Source organism: Pavona decussata, unplaced genomic scaffold (assembly GCF_977016875.1).
Source record: "Pavona decussata unplaced genomic scaffold, jaPavDecu1.1 SCAFFOLD_416, whole genome shotgun sequence".
NCBI classification, from domain to species: domain Eukaryota; kingdom Metazoa; phylum Cnidaria; class Anthozoa; order Scleractinia; family Agariciidae; genus Pavona; species Pavona decussata.
Window position 1 is genome coordinate 1,298,226 of NW_028145778.1, and position 23,321 is coordinate 1,321,546.

The 23,321-nt window shown below is 36.8% G+C and overlaps 3 protein-coding genes across 5 annotated transcripts in view; 2 read left to right on the forward strand and 1 right to left on the reverse strand.

Annotated features, from left to right (window-relative positions):
- LOC146450987 (uncharacterized) overlaps nt 1-23,321 on the reverse strand; it is a 49,190-nt gene that overhangs the window by 12,932 nt on the left and 12,937 nt on the right. The gene's annotated exons all lie outside the window — the stretch shown is intronic.
- Nucleotides 3,369-4,819, forward strand: LOC146450988 (histone H2A, embryonic-like). Its single transcript, XM_085099709.1, has 2 exons — nt 3,369-3,552; nt 3,929-4,819. The coding sequence occupies exons 1-2, from the start codon at nt 3,441-3,443 to the stop codon at nt 4,234-4,236; spliced, it is 420 nt and encodes a 139-aa protein (XP_084955835.1). The 5' UTR covers nt 3,369-3,440; the 3' UTR covers nt 4,237-4,819.
- The window catches only part of LOC146450989 (uncharacterized), a 35,716-nt gene continuing 17,868 nt past the window's right edge, over nt 5,474-23,321 (forward strand). The window contains exons 1-2 of one of the 3 annotated variants that reach the window (XM_085099712.1): nt 5,474-5,604; nt 19,474-19,514. The gene's annotated coding sequence lies outside the window, so the exon portion shown is untranslated. Of the gene's footprint in view, nt 5,605-6,566; nt 6,692-12,357; nt 12,448-19,473; nt 19,515-23,321 lie in introns of those variants that run through there. The other 2 variants (XM_085099713.1, XM_085099711.1) reach the window with 2 other exon arrangements.

Below are 23,321 nucleotides of genomic sequence, written 5' to 3' on the forward strand. Positions count from 1 at the left end.
CTTAAGCTCTGCCAAAAAGCGGGCAGGTGATTTACTTTAATCGATTGAATCTGTATAAAACGGACATCTTTGCTGAACAACAACACGCAAAAAAGCAATACGAAAAGTTAGCCTGGTATCCGCCAGCAGTATTGTAATAACATTTTTTATTTGAGAATTTTTTTTTTAAAAAGAGGATTAAGACGATTTCTTGGTGGGTGTTATTTGCCAATTCGTCTTATGCTATTTTCACCGAGCTGTATAAAGGAAGTTGTATAAAATGAAATCATGCTAAGGATATTTCGTTACTTTCTTTGTAAAAATCATAAAGAGAGGGATAAATCACTTTGTCGACGTTTGTGTCTTTTACGCCGGGGTCACCTCCTTGCACCTTTTCGTTCGTTGATGTCTCTTAATCAAACATGTTTTAAAACAGGCAACTTTATTTAACGTGGTTTGTATGAAATGTTTTGAGTTTTAAATCTTAATAGACCAATAAACTGGCTCTTTTCAAGTCTTACTGAGCAAAAATTCTAAAAATGCTGAGCTGAAGAACATGCTTGTATTTCATGCGTTTGCTAGTTGAAGTATCGTGATATACGTATGTAAGGCAAACAAGAAAACTTACTTTATTTACATGTTTAGAGCACTTAATTCACATACGTTCACATATCATGACAACGAAATGAAACTGTAAAACGGTTAAACTTATAAGCCCAGTGGCTTCCCTTTGGCTTCCCCGCCATTAGCGTTTAAATAATAAGTTTTTCTTGCTTTTGTACAATTTATTGCAAGACAATAAACTGAACTTAACTGAACTGCTGTGGAAAATGTTAAAAGCATTTGATGTTAAATTGACTGTCAGAGACTCGCACACCGACTGTATCAGTGCACATTTACACAATGTCTGCATACCTTTCGGTTTTAAAAGTGCTTGTGATAGCAACATTAAAGTTTGAAAATTTCTTTCAATAAAGAATTTATCTTCATCTCGTAATAATACGTACTGACTTTTGGACTAAGTGAAAGGACAAGGTAGGAAAACAAATTGGCCTCGGGGATCATTGCACACAGCCGACCGAGCAAAAAGAGAGAGAGAGAGACATCTGTTGTCATCATGGCCGAGAGCTAAATATTTGTTGTACGGCCCGTCCTAATCCAGGCGATAGGCGTTTTAAAAAAAAAAGCTTTACACGGTTGAAATCTTACATTAAAAAGATGGAGTAATTATGACAACAAAATTAGACTTCCATAATAAAAATTCGGCTCAATGTTATTCGCTATCACGAAAGTTGGGCGGCGTAAAGTTTTCGTGAAATTCAATAAGTCACACTAACAACAAAATGAGAAAATGCGAATCCCCAAGTAAATTAAAGCGTTTATGTTGGATCAGGGTATTATTTTTAGACTCTTTGATGGTGCGCAAAATAACGAACATCGGTAAACCCACGCATAATAAGCTCATTGGGTTGTTACGGCCCGGTTGCCAGTTTGAAAGCCGATTAACGCTTCGATTAAAGGTTAACCGAAGTTAACAGTTCGGTTGTTAAAATGAAAGGAAATGAAAACTTTATTGATGTGTCGTAGCCTCCAGTACACTAGAATGTACGCTAATTGGGGACACCACTACTTTACATTATAAAATATACGTACGATCGATCAATACTACTATACAATATAAAATGCTTTTACCAGCTCATTTAAGTCCATGGTAAATAAAACTCCAAATCAAAACCAAGAGGCAAATATCATTTTGAAGAATCTTTAGTGATTAACCCAGGATTAGCTTAATCTGGCTTTGAACAACTGGGTCCAGATATGTTCTAAGCAATTTAATATTTGGCTTCTCCGTTTTGACAATTATTATTAGCTTATTTATGTTGGAAGACAAATGATTCGTTGCGAGCACATTGTGAACCAAGATAAATGCAGCAATCAATTTTTCTGGAACGATTATTGCGGCAAGATAAACGCGAGTCGCATGAAGCAGGTGATTGAAATTTTAATAGCCTATCCCAGGCGTTCATTTTGTGGGGACGAAGCGAAGGTCTTCATGGTTTGACGAGAAATTAAAGCCATCTGTCCCCAGTCCCCTCTCCTTTCGCCCATCGGCGCCATCTTTACTTCACTCTTAGAACGCCTGGAAACAGGAATTAGGAAAACCATCCTTTTCCACTTTCTCCAATTCCCCCATTTCGTGGTTAAAAACATCTAAAGCTGTTTGTTTTTTAAACTATTTAGTGTAATTAGAAATCAAGCTGGAAGCCCGGGAATGCTCGCCATTGTATGAAGCTGGATCTTTTTCAAAGATTTTCCCGCCTTTTCTATGCAAGCGATAGGTGTTGTTGCGCCAGGTCTCTCTCTCGATGGCTATTGATCGTTTGCATTGTGAGGTCATGGCGACCATGTTGGTGGACAGGAACAATAAGATTTTTCTTCTCTGGGAGTTAACTGCCATTTTCATGCAAACCATGCCAGAAAATTTTCTTTTGTTTTATCCACCAACAAGGCGGCAACGCAAACCACTTATAATTGTGATAAACTGAATATTTTGAGTAGCACAATCAAAAAATGATGGCTTTCGAATCTGTTCTCAGCCACGAGTGCTAATGTGAACGTCACGTTTAGATTTAACTTACGATTGGTTCCATGGCATTTCCAACGATCGGTGCCGTTACAAAGACTTAGGATCATTAGCGATGGTGGAGATCAGGCTGTACAAGGGAATGTAAAGTATTCGATCGTTGAGTCCCCGTGTGTTACGTTTCCATATGATTAATAAAATCACTGCCGGATGGCAAGGAATACGAAATCATCAGTCATGCCGCGGTTACAAGGTCCCGAGATAGGTTTTCTTACCAGGGCTGAGTTGCTCGAAGCATGGTTAGCGCTAACCATTGGTTAAGAGGTATTAAAACCTGTAGGTTGTTATGGTATTTAACCCGGGTTAGCGCTAACCATGCTTCGAGCAACTGGGCCCAGGGTGATAATTAGTTCCGATATTGCAAACCGGTTAAACTGGTACCCATAGAGGGAGCATGGGGTTCTGGTTTTGGATTCCCGCGATAAAATGACCTTCCAGGGCACTGTGAGTGGAAAATGCGAAAGCTAATACAAGTTGATAATGCAAAATTTGAGCTGGCTGAAAAAGCCAAACTTTAATAGTCGATTTATTGTTCAAATTATTTCCACGAAGTTTTGAAGACCGCAATCTCAATGGAGTCCCACAATACTGGTTTAAAAGAATGTAATCAACCTTAATCACCCGTGAAAAAGCCCGTGCATTTTTTCGCCGCCTACTATGTCAAATTTAAACCAATCACGTACTGGCAAATCACTGCACGTGCAAATTATGGCTATAAAAACTGCTCTGTTCTTTGAAGATTTACATACGCTCTTCTATAATAGCCGAAAGTACTGCAATTTAGAGGTGAATCCTGCATTAATCTGATTTAACCAAAATGTCTGGACGTGGTAAAGCAGCTAAAGGTGGAAAAAGCACGAGCAAAACCAGGTCTATGCGAGCTGGTTTGCAGTTCCCTGTTGGAAGAATTCACCGGTTTCTTCGAAAAGGTTTGTGCGAAAACGTTGACATTGTTTATGTTGATAGCACGAGGTCGCTAAACTAAATATTTGTTCGCCAAAGTTCTCAGTTTTTCCGTTGCAAACATTTCTTGTGCATACGCTGTTGAATACTGATTTTGTCTTCGTTACATAATCGTTGCTAGCGACTCAGACTTAGACTTAGTTTTTCTGAGTTCTTGGACGCGCACGTGTTTAAATGTCAAGAGGCGTATTGACGCTTCAGATCCATAGCTGGAGCTTTCGCGTGTTTTAGCTTTTAGGTCTTTCGACTTACGCGAGACCTTTTCAAGTGCATTCCAGTATTGTTGTTCATTTACAAAACGAATGTACGGTTATTCCATATGTATTTTCGTCTGTGCTACAGGAAATTATGCTGAACGTGTTGGAGCCGGAGCGCCTGTGTATCTTGCCGCTGTGCTGGAATACCTCACCGCAGAAGTTTTAGAGCTGGCGGGGAATGCTGCCCGTGATAACAAGAAATCTCGAATCATCCCCCGTCATTTGCAGCTTGCTGTACGGAACGATGAAGAACTTAATCAACTCTTACAACACGTGACCTTTGCTGAAGGAGGAGTACTGCCCAACATTCAAGCTGTACTTCTTCCCAAGAAAACTGCATCAAAATCTGGCGGCTCCAAGATGGGAAACTCTAGCCAGAGCCAAGAATACTAAGTGTTTTTGTAGTTTAAAAGGAACTGGGCTGGATTGTATTGAAGCTGCAGTTGTGATGTATAGAACATCTTAGAAAGCTTGTTGGCCTAGTTTTTGTACGATATTTCTCAAATCTTGATTTCGGATTCGTGCATGGTTTGGTTAAGTCGCTCGTTTCATTACCGTAAACTAATTAATAGCAGGTGAAATAACACAAGGCCTCGAAACCAGCAATGTCATAATTTAAAGTCAAGAAGAGTAGATTAAATACTGAATTCATTTAACTTCTTTAATTCTGTTATATTTATAGTTAATTCGGTTCCATGATATTCATTGATTGATTTCACAAAACCGTGACACAAGATTAACAGGTTGGCATTTACAGACCTTCCTGGAAATAACAAAGAAAGTAATACAATGCCCTCGAAATCTGTAATTATCTTTTTTGAATTCTATCATCTTTTTGTTTTGACTCGGTGTTATTCTCTCCGTGGTTCGTGAAATCACTTGACCAATGAAAATTATTTAAGAAATGATTTTGTAATTGTATCGCTTTTGCTCTGTAAATATTTGATGAATTGTAAATAAATGATTGATTTGACCTACACCCCATGAGTAATATTTGGTAAGATTTCCGCACAGCCTGGCTCCAATTGGGTGTACATTTTGGGACTCTATTCATGCTCGTTTTTTGTGTAAGAAGGTTATTAGTACATGTTTGAAGGTGATGTATGTATAAAAATTGTGAGAAAATCTTTCTGGGAAGTTTTTTGGCCGTTCTCTTTCCGAAAGCTTGTTGCCTGATAATATCCTTTGTCAATTGAGATTCCTTTCTTGCATTTGTTAATTCTTATAAAGGTTGCGACATTTTTTTATCACAAACTTGTTTCGTATGAAAGTTCACCATCTTCAGTACAGAACCCGCCAGTGAGTGTGATGTAAATACAAGAAATATACAATATAGCTGATTACAACGTGACAACAAATATAGAGGCTGAGCATAGGACTAATAATTTTTTTTATTACAATGTGACAAGAAAAGAAAAATATAGCTAATTACGGCGTGACGATAATAAAAGAACGGAGTTGAGAAACAAATTAATTCCCAGACGCAACAAGAGCTGGAGTCATGAATGGTCAAACTGTGAATGGATACAAATACGAGCCACCCGCTGACCGAAACAGTTAGACCCCTGAAGAGCGGAAAAGCTGCGGTTTCTGTTAGATTTGATGACTTTCCACGATAATTTTAAACGACGTCGACTCAAAATTCGAAGCAGTTGCGATTGGTTAAAAACTATAATTTACTCCGAGGAACTTATTTCATCAGCACTCAAATTTAAAGGAGTCTTCTTTCAAAGAAGCAGCGGAACATTTCACCAGATAAAGGTAATTTTGGATGGATAATTTGTATAATATTGGGATACTACACATTCATGATAAAGTGTAATTATTTGAAGTTTTACATATCAGTTTATAACTGGCGCGATGTCCGTTGTACAGCGTTGTGTTTCCGCTGAGAAAGTTTCCGCGCACTGAAGAAAAGTAATTTTTGAATTGTTTCGTTTCTTGTTCTATTGTAACACTTCATGATGATGCAGAGAGATGATTCTTTTGTTTCCAAAAGAATTATTTGTTTAAAATAGTGCAAATTCTTGGCAAATTCTTGCGTTACTAAAACTGTTTTCGCTTATACCATGCACGGTTTTTCACAATGAGTAACAATTTATATTTCGATAACAGCACCTATCTTTTCCTGGAAAAAGCGGTGAATTCAAGCATTCTGCTAAGGAAGCTTTTTTTTTTTATATGTAGTGTATTCAGCTGGAGCGGCTCAAAACACAGTGCACTCGCAAAACAACATCCACCGGCGCAAATGACAAAAAAGGAAATGTTTCATGCCTGGGACTTCGCTTAATGGCTTCCCCTACCAAAAAAGCGTGAATAGGCAACTAATATAAGTTTTATCCTTCATTTAATACAAGAGGGTGAAAGTAAAAAAAAAAAAAAGAGAGAAATGTTATGACCCTCGATCATGTTATAAATCAAAACACACTAGGTCCAATCTTCTCTAGAGAATGAAAGAAAGGAAAACATTTGGGAGAGTTGCCGAGCAGCTGGACATAGATGGAATGACCCCTAGGCAAAACATGTCAAGGCGAAGATCACAGAACATAATGGCCAAATAAAACTAATTTCTGTGCATTGTGAATATGTTACCAATGTTTATTACGGAAATGTTTGGCCGTATTACCGAACAGGTGCACCAGATAAAACAGGGCTTGAACATTATGTAAACGATATTAAGACAAAGATGCAAAGACTATGTCGGAGATCTAGCGTGATAAGGTTATCTCGGAAACGTTAGGCCCTTAAAATTAGTTACAAAGAGGTTTCTGAAAGCGCGTTAATTTGACAATGGAACCGAAAACGTATTTTCCGGCGATCAACAAAATATAATCGCTCCATAGTGCTGGTAAGTTTCCTTCGTTTGAAAATTTTAACCTGTAATTTAGCTTTTGTTTCCTGTATTGTAGTTAGAACCGATGTGTGCTCTCTAGACGTACTCCTATCAGCCTTGCTTGTTCTCTAACATTCTCGCACTTGGGTTTGTTTCCCAAAAGGAGATGATTTTCTATATGCTACAAGAAAATGATACAGTTTAAGAGCGGCTGCCTGTAAGAATCGAGAATTCCATTTCAACGACGACTTGGTCGAATTTCTTATATTTTGCCTGAAGATAACCTTGGATTAACTATTTTCAAAAATCATATTTTAAAGTTTCAAGGTATTTTATTTTTTGAGAAAATTGCAAGAGTTTGAAATTTAAGAAGATAAAGGAGCAGTAAAGTTTGATATGCACTACTTTTTCCTGCGACATCGAAATGGTATGCAAATTTGTTGCACATGTTTTGTAGGCTAATTGACCGGAATAAATATATTATTTTAGAGCAGAATAGGAAAGAAATATGGGATCGGAAAACATTGAATGGCTGTCTTCAGTCAGCCTGATTAGTTTTAGGGACCAATATGTGATGTTTGGAAACATTCACGGGCTCCAGATGTCAAGTGTTTGTAAATCGGTTCTGATGTCATAATTCGTGACGTGAATTGCGAGCCGCAAGTATCGCACGCATATTCGATCTTCCTTGAGTGGGAAAGAGTTTGAATCAGAGCTTGAAACTTGGAACAAATAAAGTTCTTTTCTTCGTCTTTCGAGATATGAGATTTAATTTAGAGAAAATCACATATCAGAAATACTTTTATTTTAATGAAAATAGGCATTAATTTCAAGGCCATTTTGAGTAGCGTACACAAATCTACATGCTTTAGAAAGCAGCCAGCGAGTTTGGAATGTTTATTGTATTAATTTTCTTGTGAGATGGTTGGTCTAGGTTTGTGTAAAGTTTCAAGCTCATTGAGTTATTTTACACCGTGAACGGGGCTTCGTCCTTTGACCTAAATTTTCGCGGTTTTCATCTGCCCGTGACCGCATCTAGGCCGCATTTCAAACTCTTGCAATTTTCTCAAAAAATAAAATACCTTGAAACTTTAAAATATGATTTTTGAAAATAGTTAAGCCAAGGATATCTTTAGACGAAATATAAGAAATTTGACCAAGTCGTCGCTGAAATGCAGTTCTCGATTCTTACAGGCAGCCGCTCTTAAGTGCATTTTGTATAGAACATAGGAAAACGAAGTTCTATTTGCTTTAACTTCAACTTTCAACTTTTATTAGGTGTTTTTTAAATTACATTTACAATTTCTTGGCGCCGCAGGTAACAAAGCTAATCTAGAATATAACATGAACTTAAAGGCTGGTTTCCATATGATCGCGGATTGCAGATCGCAATAAGGTCTGCGATCGTCTGCGATCATATGGAAACCAGCCTTTAGATAGAACATGGTCCTATCTTCTGCGATCGTCTGCGATCGCGATCGCAGGATCGCAGACGATCGCAGAACTAGTTTCCATATGATCGCAGACGATCGCAGACCTTATTGCGATCTGCTATCTGCGATCCGCGATCATATGGAAACCAGCCTTAAACCGGGACACCACACGAGACGATTTGAGCAAAATACTTCAAATGTTGTCTCTTGTGTCCTCAGATCGTTTTGTACCCTTTTAACTGTGTAAACTAATACTCTATCACGGAGATTTGGCTGTACTTTGGTGCAAACTGTGCGAATATTCGACTAAGAACCTCTTCTCTAACATAAAATTGTTCTTAGAACATCGGGAGCAAATATTGAGTGATTTCACTGAGGATGAATATACTATAATAAGTTTAAGCTCGCCATTTTGTGAGGCTGGATCTCTTTCAAAGATTTTCCCGCCTTTTCCATGCAAGCGATAGGTGTTGTTGCGCCAGGTCTCTCAGCCACGAGTGCTAATGTGAACGCCACGTTTAGCTTTAACTTACGATTGGTTCCATGTTATTTCCAACGATCGGTACCGTTACAAAGACTTAGGATCATTAGCGATCGTGGAGATCAGGCTGTACGAGGGAACGTAAGGTATTCAATTTTTGACTGAGAACCTCTTCACTAACATGAAATTGCTCTCAGAGCATCGGGAGCAAATATTGAGTGATTTCACTGAGGAAGAATAGACCATAATAAGTTTTGGTAGTGATTTCTCCCAAAAAAAGAAAAAAAAAAAACTGGAAGAACTTGAAAAAGTTCGGTCGCCATCATTGGAATACCGAGAACATCCCTTTCGACGTTCGAGGAAAGACGAAAGTAGCGACAAAGCGTGAATTGGAGAGAATTGTAAATAATAAAAACCACGCAAATCAAATTTTCACTACAAAGCCAAATACTAGCTACAGCTATAACCTGAGATCAACTCCAGGACCAGTAGCAATACCAAGGTCAAGAACCAAAAGACATGCGAACTCTTTTATGGCGCGGGCAGCGAGGCTCCTTTGTTTATGATTGTGTATTTTTCACTCTAGATCCCATTATGTAAATCCATGTTATATTTATTTTTTTAAGATGTATGAAAAAAGCTTGTTATTATTAATTTTTTCAAGTTGTATCCATTTGCATCCTAGCCTTCCGCAGCCAAAGAAAATTTATACTGGTTTCTGTGCACTAGTAAGGTTATTGTTAACAAAACTGAATCATTATTTTAACGATTCCACCGATACAAATGTCTTTTCTGGCTTTTAAGGGACACTTAAAATAGGTTGTACCGCCCCTTTAACAAATGAATTTTATTCCCCGAATGTACAAGCTGTTGTTAGTTTTAAGAAATTGTGGCTGGCGGACCTCTTTTTCGCATTTTTACTGACATATTTGCCGCTTCGAAAGCGAAAGAAATTAGTTTTCCAGAGTTACCAAATTTGAGCTGACATTTTGCTTAAGAAAACTGTAGTTTATTTTGAGACTAAATCTGAAATTCTGAGGCGATTAAGGCCATCCGAACAGATATCCACCAAGATGAACCATTGTGTGCTCCTGTTTAAAGAGAACAATTCCTTCGTTTGGGGCTCTCTCAAGAACTCAAAATTCCCAAAGTTGCGCGCGGTATGAGTGCGATCCAGCATTGTCGGACGTTTTAACATTTCTTGAATAGGTAAAGACATACTTAAACTAGAAGTCCAAATTCGTGTCTTCTCCAAAGATTTCTAGGAAGCTACTAAGAGTTTGAAGATACTATTTTCTACTTGTCGGTAACGTTAGATTTGAAACGCTCCCTGTTTAGTTCTCTTGTTACAATAATTTCCGCCGTTTAAAGATAGCTTTATTTTTAGTTTAGAGAACGTGATTATATGAAACCTTCTAGAAACATTTTGTATTTTTTTTTTTTGCTTATGTCATGCTACAGTATTTTCCGTGAGGAAACGCGTAAGGTCTTAAGCACAGGAGTAAATATGCATTAATTAACGCCCTAGGCATAATGCGCGTATACTCTCTTATAAAAGACGACACGCAGTAAGGACAAAACACATTTGTATTTTGCTACCATCGGAGTCGCTATCGGACGATATCTACTGCTGCTACGATCGCTATTTCTTTGCTACTCTTGGTATCGAGTCATCGACCAAAGTAAGTCTTTCTTTTTATTCTTATAAGTCATTAAGCTAAGTTACGGAATTATCCAACGTTATAATATTTCAATGAGAAGGACATTAGTTTGAGGACAACTCAGCTGGAAGAGGACATTTTCACTATGGCTTCATTTGACTACAACTACCAGAATCCTTCATTTTTTTGGTTTTCTCATGCTAATTAGAGCTATTGTTCTTTGCTCTTCACTGGGATTACAAAATTTGAATTTGAAAAGGAAAACGAAATGAATTCTGGTAGTTGTAATCAAATGACGCCATCATGAAAATGGCCTATTGATCTTCATTACTATTGCCAAAGCATTTTTCTTACATGTGATTCTTCAAGGTTTACTCAATGTTTAAGATTAGTCAGTTGTTATTCAAAGCAAGATTGCTAGGATAATTTAATTTCGATTGTATTATTCATGCCAGAGTTAAAAGTTATTGATCTATTCAATTGTCTATTTTTTTACATTGGTTACATGTCGCTTAGAGATTGTTCTACCTTATTATTTAGTCTTATTTTTTTTATGCCGGTTTAATCTAAGAAGATCGTATTTTTAATTGTCACTCCTAGTTCGAACCTACAATCTACAACCTACAACTACGTCGATATTGCAACCGCAACTAGGACTATAAACATCGCTAGTACGCGATCGCTATTGTTATGAACTCTAAGGAACTGTCATTAAATCTGTTTTAAATCTATCACGTGGAGTTCGAATCGTTTATCACCTCGCACTACGCTACCCCTGTAACTTGTTGGAGATCTGAGTAATGGCAACCTCAAGTGTCTCAGCAGTTACAGGTAATTCGCAATTTTGTCAGCTTTCCCCAGATTATTATTATTATTATTATTATTATTATTATTATTATTATTATTATTATACAGTGACGTTTGATTGCTTGAACGCAATCTTTCGCTTTTACGTAAATCGTGAGTGTTCTTAATGTTCCGGCTTCTTTCATTACTCAAGAAAGTAGCTTTTCCTTTCCTTTTAATATTTCATTGGTCCCACGCGTTTTTCTAAATCAATCTTTTCTTTCTGTACTCGTCTTCTTCGACAATACTGTGAAGCATTACTTGTCAAAACTTGTAAAGTATTCAACTGAAATAGTTAGATATGGCAAGAAAAGCTGCTGGTTCAACTTTAAACTAAGGGCCAATATTCGCGATCCATTGTTCTGCATTTTTCTCCATACTTCTTCAAAAAAAATAATGCACGCTTCGACTCTGTAGGGAGTATTTAGAAGCTATATTCTCGACGAATATAACGCAATCATAAGAGATAATGTAACTGATAATAATAAAAGACAACACATTTGGTTTTTACCTGATAAACATCCAACTCTTTAGCCACACATTTAATAAGACGTGTTATCATTTGAGAAGGATTATACATTTCCAGTGAGAAAACGGTTCCTGTCGCGTGGTCTAATGTAGGCTATGAGCAGCCTCTTATCTTCCTTATAGACAGCAAGGAGAGCGAAAGACATAGGCCCGCGCATTCCTGGCTCTAGCATAATGTTTCAAAGTAGGTTACAGGGTTCGCTTTCTCGTGCCCTCCGAGAACAAAAATTTCCGAGGCTGTAAATTGTATTCTTTAATTACTCTTTCACAGTTTGTTCTAATTAGCATTTTCGTGTACTTCATATAAATTGAACTGTGTACTTTACGATTTAAAATTGAAGATGACAGAAAAGCTGTTGAAACATGGCATGTTTTGCTTAAAATTGTAACTTACCTGCTGCTATCCAGACCTTTTGATAATAATAATAATAATTATAATAACAAAAAAGGTTACAGAAATAGAAAAAAAATAAAAATAAATTAAAAAAAAAAAAATACCAAGCCGGCGCCTAATGAAAATTTTAATTTGATTTTTGTTAAAATGCCACAAAAACACAGGATGTTTCAAACGCGGTTTGAACTTTTTCCTTTATTGACGTTTAAAACTATCGTGGGGTTTTTTTTCATAAATATTTCATTAATTGTTGGATATAAGTCGTCACACAACTGCATTTATTGATAAGCCGTAAGTGTCATCCCTCGGCCTTCAGTCGTTGCGATCGTCGGAGGAAGGTTAGCAATTTTCTTCAGAGGAGAAAATGTTTATTCGAATGCAGTGACTTGTAACTTTATTGTGAATTGTCAGTATATTCCTCAAAAAGTGTAAGTATTGAACATTTAAGCTGTGTTATGGGATTTATTCGTCTTCAGTGCAATTTTACGACGCGTACTAAACATACTCCGTAAAAACTGAAATCTTATTTTAAGTCGTTTTTTTTAACTTAATTCTGGTGCTGTGGTAAGAGAGCGCGTAAATCTCATTTGAAGACGATTCATCTTATTTATACGACGATGTCGTCTTAGATTAAGATAATTTTTTCTTAGATCCAAAGTGCTGTGGTAAGTTATATTTTCATCTTAGCTCAATGTTTGAACAATCTTATTGTCGATATCTCAATTTAAGTTTCGAAGCAAGGTAGAAATCTTCAATCTAACTGCAACGGTCACTATTAAGCCTACATTCAAAAACAGGGAGCGTTTAATACCGTTAACCTTGAACACGATATATGGAGCAATGAAAACACAACAAATTTCAATCCATAGTACCTTATCACACCAAAAATGACACAACTTATACAAATCAGCTTACCGCAAATTCACAGGAAAACAGAGGCTGGGCCGAGGCATTTTAAATACTGTTTTGTTGGTCTTAAAAATTCCATATATTATGAACCTTGCATTGCAGATTGTCTGAATTGTCACTACACTCATTCCTTTGATCAATGACGCAGCAGAATTGGTTTTCAAATGACAGTAGGTTAAGAAAGCGACAGTAATTTCTTCATTCCATTTTTATTCCTCTGTCTAATGCATGCTGTTAAATTCGTGTAAGTTACAACGTTTAGACCGTATTTAATGTCCAGATGTCTTCTTATTTGAGTATTGAAGTTGTTGTCTCCTGTTATGTTCCTTTGGTTTGATAAAGGAACATAAACCTCTAATACGACATTTTCACTATGGCGTCATTTGACCACAACTACCAGAATCCTTCAGTTTTAGAGCTATTGTTCTTTGTTCTCCACTGGGATTACAAAATTTGAATTTGAAAACGAAAACAAAATGAATTCTGGTAGTTGTAGTCAAACGACGCCATCATGAAAATGGCCTATTGTGAATCAACAAAACGTTTATTATTTCAAGTGTGACTGTAGTCTTTGCGATGGTTGGCTTCACGAGTCGACACTTACATCAACGTGTGGAGGAACACAAGCGATCAACAATCAGCAGTCACGTAAAGGATGAACAACGAAAGGATCCCAAGTCCATTGCAACCAACTTTAAAATCCTAAAAAAGTGTCAGAGCAAACTCGACTGCTTGAGATGTTTTTTATTCGTGACCTAAAGCCGAAACGAATAAACAATGCGATTCGGTCCGTGCGAAGTTATTCGTTTAATTGTTTCACTTTTAAATACCTTTTATCGTTTTTAGCGTTCCTTGTTTTATCATTCACGCTATTATTTTCTTGTATTGTTTCGATGTAGATATCTTGGAGCTTTTGGTTGGTATCTCATTAGTCCTTTCACAATAGACCTTATCACGGTTTTGGAAGCCATCTTGATGGGTAGGCAAACGCGTCTTGAAATAACAGTGTTTGTATGGAAATCCGATGGCAAATAATTTTCATAAAACATCGTTTCTAAAAAAAGTCATGAATTGGAAACTTTTGGCACTAGGATAAGGATTTTAAGAAAAAAATTGGAGGGATGTAGCTGTGCCAGAAAGCGTCCAGTCGTGTTTTAAACTTTCCATACATTTTCCTGTATTTTTTTCCCGCGAACTATTTTTAAACGGCTGGTTCGCTATACAGACAAGTGTATGGAAATGCCAAAATGCAACTAAATGCTTTCTAGCACAGCTACATTCCTCAGTTATTTTCATAAAATATCGCTTCTAAAAAAGTCATGAATTGAAAACTTTTGGCACCAGGAAAAGGATTTTAAGAAAAAAAAATTGGAGGGATGTAGCTGTGCCAGAAAGCATCCAGTCGTGTTTTGAACAGAAAAATTCATTCTTTTGGCACTAGGAAAAGGATTTTAAGAAAAAAAGATTGGAGGGATGTAGCTGTGCCAGAAAGCGTCCAGTCGTGTTTTGAACTTTCCATACATTTCCTGTATTTTTTTCCTGCGAACTATTTTTAACAGCAGTTCAAGGCTGGTTCGCTATACAGACAAATGTATGGAAATGTCAAAACGAAACTAGATGCTTTCTACCACAGTTACATCCCTCAGTTATTTTCTGTAAAATCCTTTGCATAGTCATCTAAAGTTTCCAATTCATGAATTTTTCAGAAGCGATGTTTTATGAAAATTATTTGACATCGGATTTCCATACAAGCACTGTTATTTCAAGACGTGTTTGCCTACCCATCAAGATCATGGCTTCCAAAACTGTGACAAGATTTATTGTATATAAGCACACGCTTATTTTACTTCTAATCTTGAACTTGAAAATGACCGTCGGACGGTCGAAACGTCGTTCTTTTGACGTAAACGTTTATAGTTAAATCCGTTTCGAACAATTTGCTGATTCAAGTTTAAGTAACAGAAAAAAGTTAATGGAAATTGATTCCGTCGTTTCATTGAGCCCCTGTGTTGTTAAAAATTCATTTCGGTTCAGTGAATTGCCTTCTTTCGCTTTCGCATCCAATATGGAGTTCTCCGCAAACTTTTCGCCGCAAAACCGGCCAAAACTGTTAAGAGCGCTGCCTGCAATGCAAGATAGACTGTAAGCACCGACATTTGTTGTCATTCTAGCAGCGATCAGATATCATGTTTTCGTGCACTGTAAACCAAGCAATACTTCACAAATGACTTTGCCGTCGAAGAGAATGCAGTATTGATGAAATTCGCCGAAAGTTGATCAAAGATTTATATTCGACCACTGAATATGTTAACAGTTTTCGCGGTGTACATCGGACGTTAAACAGAGCTCAAACTTTATGCGACGAGCGACTAGAGAATCATGCTAAAATGGACCTGTCTTTTACAGCATATTATTAGGTTAGAACATTTCGAAATGTTTTGCTATGTGCTTATTTTAACCTAATATGGGTCAAGACATGTGCACGGACTAAAATTTGTCTGACCCGCAACTTCAAAGTTTACTGCGGATGGTCAAATACTTGCATTTTTTACGGACTTTGTAAGGCTCTCGCGTCACTCTTAATCATTTGCCCAAATACATTTTTACAGGAATCGATAGACCATCCTTCTAACATTCAACCACCACAAGCTTAACCGATTTGAAGGTCTCGCACATGGTGAAAATTAGTTTTTTTTTTCACGAAGTAAATTTAATGCAGTGAATTGTATGCCTTCGAAATTATATTATTTCGTATACACAGAACAAGCAATATTTCCCCAAATCATTCCAACAGATATTTAGAGATTGCAAAAAAGATTTGTGTTTTTTAAAAGGGGGTAGAATGATTTGTTTTTTGCACGCGAGGCTCTCAAACCCGTGTAATAATTTAGCGCCTCAAATGGAAATTTTAACGGATTTTCGTTATTTGCATTTTTCTTTGAAATAAAAGGATATTTGACCGAAAAAAACTACACAGTGATTTTAGTTATTTCCTAACCTATCCAACATTAAAATATGAAAGAAATCGAATTTTCCCCCCTTGCCGCGATATGATCTTTAGGGACAACCGCTCATGAATCAAATTTCCAACGCTTTTAGTCAATTTTATTGCCATCAATAGCAAGAAAAACGCCTCGTCATTATTAATACAAGTAAATGAACTTTTCAAGGCGGTCAATCAAGGAAACGTCCTCACTTGTGTACACCAGAAACTAAACTTGTCGAGCAAACTAAAAGAAAACCTCGAAGATTTAGTCCACAGAAAGATAAATAATTTACCTTAGAGCCCATTTGTGTCGTGCGCAACACAAATGAAGCCTTGCTGTCGGTAGCGTTATTTCACGTAGAAACGTTTTGTTCATTGACTGAATAAAACCTGCCGCACACTTGAGGAAAGAGCGGAGCAAACTCCCATAAAATGCCGCGAAAGGAATGTCTAAAGCAATTGAAATAAATTTAGGCTTACACCACTAAAATTAAATTATGACTTAGAAAATATCTAACTTCTATGTCTCAAGCGGTTTATATGGATAAATCACCCCGTCGTCCGTGGCTGGAAATAATCGTGCGCCTATTTTCGCGTTTTTTGTTCAACGTAATTAGCATTGGCGCAAGGTACATTTTCAGTGCGGTAGGCGGTGGATGTGTCTTGGCTTGCTGAGATCCCTGCAACTTAACAACGAGATCCCGGCAAGTGCTCGGACACAACGGCATTTGAATAGGGATGCATACTGGCACGTCTCCATATAAATAGACCCTAAGTTCTTCAAAAAAATATATTTCGACACGTCGATAAACAGAATTAATTAATTTTGCTTTCTTGTGAACTTTGCCGGCGAAAAGAACAAACTCTTCCATAGTTTTCACCGCAAAAGCAAACCTGTTTTCTCCTACAGCTCTTCTCGATGAGTAAGAATTTATTTTCTTGTTCTTTTTCTTTGACCTGTTAGACGGATAATAGGAAGATACAACCAGACACATTATCCATCAAAAACTGTATCTATCAAGTTTTCACATTCAGACGATTTATCCGTCTTAGAAGGATTGTCTCTCTTCTGTGAAAGGGAAATTTTTCCTAGCAATTGCAGCTAGGAAAGGCGGAGATAATGTCATCAAGTGTTTTCATCTCACACGTATGTTGTGACGTCTCGAATATTGTTCCAATTCGTCATTGTTCGCTTTCAACTCCTATGCGATCTCCTTTCGTACCTTGTTGGAGCAATCAGCGAGATCAAAACCGATTGATTCCTGTAGAGACGCCTTGAAATCTACAGACTGGACAAATTTGTTTATGCAAATCAAAGGCAGCTGTTGTGATACTCGAGAGCTTTTCCTCGTCCCTGCTCTCCATTCTTTTCTCAAGTAAAGGCCAAATTTTGTCTACAAAAGAAAGAGCTTCCAGTGTCACCACTATCAGATCTGGAATATCTTTGTCGTGTACTAAGAAAAGTGGAGAAATGCTTACCTCACGACAATGCTTAGCCCTCGAAACAATATTGTGCCAAATGCTCAAAGCTTAACCTTCCAAGAGTGATCACCCAGTGGTTAATGGTGGTGAATAGTGATTTATGTGATGCAATTGGAGTTTTCCTGACGTATTCTAAGGTTAAGTAAAAACGTTTCCACTTGCCCTGAGAAGGTGACAATTTTAATTGAGCAGACGTGCAGTCCGAAACTCCAAACTACTAGAATAAATTTCAGTGTATTTGACAGGTTGTATTTGGTTAATTTAGCATAGTTAATCATGCCCATTTGAATGCTGCCTACAGCTTTATTATAGTCATTCACGGAAGAGTACCAACATAAAGTTTAGCCTATTGAAGTTTGAAACAATTTCTATATTAACATAACGTAAGAAGGAAGAGCAATTGTTCGAGCCATGTTTGCCGCTCTGGAGTTTCATGTCAAAGTTGAGATTCCTAATTTTCATAGTTGGGAAATGCTAGTATGTAAAAGCGCCACGCTCTTGAAACCATCTGGCCACACGATTTTACTTCATGATAACTAAGAGCAAGTCTTTATCTTTGCATAACCACAAGGAAATTGGTGTAGAAAGTCTCAGTTTTGGTTTACATGTATTTTTGTACAGCCATTTTTTTTCTATATTTCAAGAAGCAGTGAAGGTGGGTGGATGAGGGGTAGCTACTGATTGTACTACTAGAAACAATTATGTGGAAACATTAATAGTATTTTAGTATAAGGATAAACCAGTAGAAGAATTTAGCATAGCATCAAATTTAAGTGTTGCGAGAAGGACAGAAGGACAGAAATTTCCTTTTTACAAATTGAACAAATGTTAATTGTAGTCCACCAAAGGAACCCCAACACAAATTGAGAAAGACAGCGTTTAGGGCCCAGTCGAAAAGTGTAACCGGACAAATTTTAAACCACGTTCAAGATTCGAAGCAGATCTATTTGGAAACAAATCTATTTTATATGGCTATGTAGCAAAACGAAGTTTTAGAAAACAATTTGTGATATACAATGTAACCTCCAGTTAGCAAAACAGACAATGTTATTGTTACTGAATTTCCACCCCCACTAACTTTTGCTGTAAAGTGTTATGGGCCATTTGTGATTAACAATCGATCAGAAACTTTAATTTCGTTAATATTTTTATTTTTTCGTGTAAATTAACGTCGTCATCAGAAGGGATCTATGTCAATACATTGAATTTATTAATTTTGCCTTAGTATGCAAGTTGCCGTTGAAAAGAAGGGATTCTTTGCAAAATGTTCGTTGCAAAACCAAACCTGTTTTCTCCAACAGCTCTTCTCGGTGATCAAGTAAGAATGTAGTTTCTTTTTCTCCTCTTTTTTTTATCTGTGAGACGGATAAACAGACGGGTACAAGCAGACATATTATTTATTATATCAAGCTAAAACTCAAGACACATTATCTGTCTAAGGATTGTCTCTCTAGTGTTGAAACTGACTTCGCCAATTGCAGCTGTACAATGTGTGAAAGGATCGAGGTGTCGGGGCTCATCACCTCAACACCAAAACATTTTGTGGCAGACTATTGCGTTAAATATGAAAAGTTATGTTTTTAGAAGTGAAATTATATTTTTAAGCAAATTGAAAAATTCTCAAATATTAAAATATGGGAAATAAAGTGGTTGTTTGTCTCACACACGAAATATAAAGTCGTTGTTCACATGTCAGTAAGGCAGTGGACAGAACTACTCAAGGGAGGTACAACACAGGAAACAGAGTAGTAGGCATATGTTTCTTTTAACAATGATTGAGAATCATACAGAAGACTAACTATGTCGAATCTATGTAAACATTTGCGTCTTTCATTTGCGCTCATTTGACATTTTAGAACAAAGGTACAGTTCTAACATAAATAAATTGCGTTTTCTATTTATTAAGGTTGATAACATTTATATTCCATAGGAAGCAGTATATAAAGAACCTGTTGACTTACTCCATAAGTTTGGCATGGAGAACTATTGTCAGCTGCCAAAACATGCAGGGATAACATGATAAAGTCGCTTAATGGTAGTTCCCTCATACTGAAGTTCTCATTTGTCTGTGTTTCAGTTTTCTGGAAAGCCTGAACTTGGTCCACTGAATTTATGACGGTAAGCAAGACTGTTCTTTGAAAGATGTGTTTTTAATATTCATCTTGGTTCGAGTTGATAATGTGGTTTGAAGCAATGGCATTTTTATTGTTCAGAGATCATCTGAGTCTCATGTTAAGAGTATGGCAAGACTGAGGTTTACTAAGAACTTGCTTAATATTTTATCCTTGTCCGAGAGCGTTACAATACATGGTAGTAACGTAAACAGTGTGGTTTTCTTATAGCAAAGTATTCTGGAGTTTAGTAAAAACGTCTTTATTTCTTGTACTTGCTTTTGAGAAGGTGACCGGTTTGGTTAGATTAGACGTGCACTTTTTAAAGTCTTAAAAGACTCCAACAAAATGCTAGAAAAGATTCCAGTTAAGTGTGGTTTTCTTATCGCAATGCATTGTCCTGTATTAATGTACAGTCGACATTCCCGATAACTCGAATCCTCGCTAACTCGAACCTGCCGCTAACTCGAACTTCTTTCAATTTCCCTCGAAGGTTCGAGTTATCGAGTTATCGGGAGTCTACTGTACATGTAGAAGATGATCTGAAGGGAAAGGAAAATTGGTTCGAGTTAGCGCCGGAGGATTCGAGTTATGGGGAGTCGACTGTATTCTCACTGTTTTTTGTTGTACTTACTTTTTCTGAGAAAATAAGGTGTTATGGGCCACTTTTAATTAACAATCTGCCGCAACCTTTAATTTCAATTTACTCAATCGTTTCCTCTTATTTGTATTAAAAGAAAGCCGTAGAAAAAAACGAACTCTTGGCATAACTCTTGCTTTAAAACGAAAACTGTTTTCTCTTTCAACTTTCCTTGGTCATTAAGAATTACTTTTAAGAAAGTTGAACAAAAATGAAATTCGAAAATGAATTTACTCTCCTTTTTTCTCTCTTTCGTCCGTTAGGCGGACAAACAGACAAATACGACTGATTGTTTTTGTCAAATTTTCACTTGGAGGATATAACAACACAACAAATACAAATCCGTCTTGTTTTAACAGGTGGATTTGCATTTATTTTCGATACACTGAGTTAATTTCAGTTTTGTTTTCGTAACAAATTTGCAGAGGAAAAAAGACGAATTCTCAGTGAAACGTTTTGCTGCAAATTCAAAACTGCATTATTTACAAATCTACTCGGCTAGTTGAAACTTGTTATCCGTTGTTTCTCATTCGCTCTTCCTACAAATATGAATTGGTTTTCATCGAGGGAAAATGTCCTTTCCAGGTAGCAAAGTCAGGCAATTATTGTCACTGACTGAAAACCGAATTTTTATGCTCCCGACGGCAAAAAAAAAAACAAAAAAAAACGGCTCGTTGGTAGTTACCACGATCGAAGACGGCTGCGCCTCGTGAGTCCACAACATTTTGACCACTGTGATGACGAATATCGTTGTCGATAAGAGTGCACACAACGCTAAACCACATTCGATTTGTTAATCAGATTGCGACATTAGAAACAATTGTGGTAAAAAATCTAATTTTAAGTTGTTTTTTCAACTTTATTCTGGTGCTGTGGTAAGACTAGAAGACGATTCATCTTACGATAAGATAACTTTCATCTTATTTATACGGCGATGTCGTCTTAGATTAAGATGATTTTTTCTTAGATCCAAAGTGCTGTGGTAAGTTATATTTTCATTTTAACTCAAGATTTGAACAATCTTATTGTCATTGTTTTACAATCTCAATTTAAGTTTCGAAGCAAGGTAGAAATCTTCAATCTAACTGCAACGGTCACTATTCTTGGTTTTCACATGACGTCATAAAAAACTGAAATTCATAACTAAACACAATTTTGAGTTTTTATCTTCATCACATATAAGAAAATCTAAATTTCTATCGGCTTGCTTGTTTTCAGCAGGATAGCATTCTTTGTTTTGAAAATAGAGCAGTTTGAATTTTAGATTTTTGCGCAGTGCGTGACAGAAGGATTGCTGCTCTAAACATGTCACGTACATGAAAAAACATCGATTCGCCTCGTGTTTTTTTTAGGTCTGATCAGCTAACATGTAATAGAAGCGTTAATGTCAATGTGTGAAAGTTCAGCAGAGAGGAGAAAGGCCTTTCAAATAGCCAAGGTAAACTCCAGATGTTTTTTCTGGTTTCCGGCCGTTAACCTTGAAAACGATATATGGAGCAATGAAAACACAACAAATTTCAATCCATAGTACCTTATCACACCAAAAATGACACAACTTATACAAATCAGCTCACCGTAAATTCACAGGAAAACAGAGGCTGGGCCGCGCGGCATTTTAAATACTGTTTTGTTGGTCTTAAAAGTCCCGTAAATTATAAATCTTACATTGCAGATTGTTTGAATTGTCACTAAACTTATTCCTCTGATCGGTGACGCAGCAGAATTGTTGGACTCATCTTTGGTTTTTAAAAGACAGTCGGTTGAGAAAGCGACAGTATTTTCTTCATTCCATTTTATTTCCCTGTCTAGCGCATGCTATTAAATTCGTGTAAGTTACACCGTTTAGACCGTATTTAATGTCCAGATGTCTTCTTGTTTGAATATTGAAGTTGTTGTCTCCTGTTATGTTCCTTTGGTTTGAGTTTTCTAGGGAAAAATCAAACCAAAGGAACATAAACCTCTAATTGTGAATCAGACTATGGTCTGTGCGATGCAGACTATGGTTGGCTTCAAGAGTCGATACTTACATCAACGTGTGGAGGAACACAAGCGATCAACAATCGGCAATCATGTAAAGGATGAGTATGGAAAGGATCCAAAGACCATTGCAAGCACTTTTAAAATCGTAAAAAAGTGTCAGAGCAAACTCGACTGCTTGATCTTCGTTTTTTTTTATTTGCGAACTGAATAAACAATGCGACTCGATCCGTGCGAAGTTATTTGTTTAATTATTTCACTTTTAAATACCTTTTATCGTTTTTAGCGTTCCTTGTTTTATCATTCACGCTACTATTTTCTTGTATTGTTTCGATGTAGATATCTTGGAGTTTTTAGTCAGTATCTCATTAGTCCTTTTACAATAGACCTTATAACGGTTTTGGAAGCCATCTTGATGGGTAGGCAAACGCGTCTTGAAATAACAGTGTTTGTATGGAAATCCGATGGCAAATAATTTTCATAAAACATTGCTTCTGAAAAATTCATGAATTGGAAACTTTTGGCACTAGGAAAAAGATTTTAAGAAAAAAAATTGGAGAGATGTAGCAGTGCCAGATAGCGTGAATTTTCTTTAGTAAGTGACGTTTTCATTGGTGTTCCCTTCGTGCTTTCGTAAGTTCCCTAGTACCAGAGCATAGTATCCATTCGGCGAAAATGCCAGGATGGATGGTACTCAGTTGTCCACGACAAAAAACTCCAAATTATTCTTCCATTTCATTAACAATTTTTTTTTAAATTTTTGAAGACATGTTTCGGCCGTTACAACAGCCATTGTCACTGGCAAAACGGTCGAAACACAATCTTCAAAATTAAAAAGTGTTGTGTTTTTCTTCAAAATGATAACTTGGTTCCTGGTTATCAAGATCTTTTAACAAACGCTTATCTTTTATTGTTTTTTATCCTGTGCGTTGTTCACTTGTCTTTTTAATTTCAACCAATCGACGAGCTGTAAATTTGAAATGCCAGTCTCAGTGACTTTTTGGCGGGCTAACGGTTTGTTTTAAGAACATGAAATTTCTGCTGGGAAACCATCAGTTTATAGTCTCGGGGAGTAAAAAGAGAGGAATAAACTTATTGTTCCACAGTTGTTTGAAGTAGTTTGAAGTAGTACAAAGTTCTGGACAAGAAAGGCCAGAGGGGAGCTTATATCCGGGGGGCTTATAATCGGATTGTTTT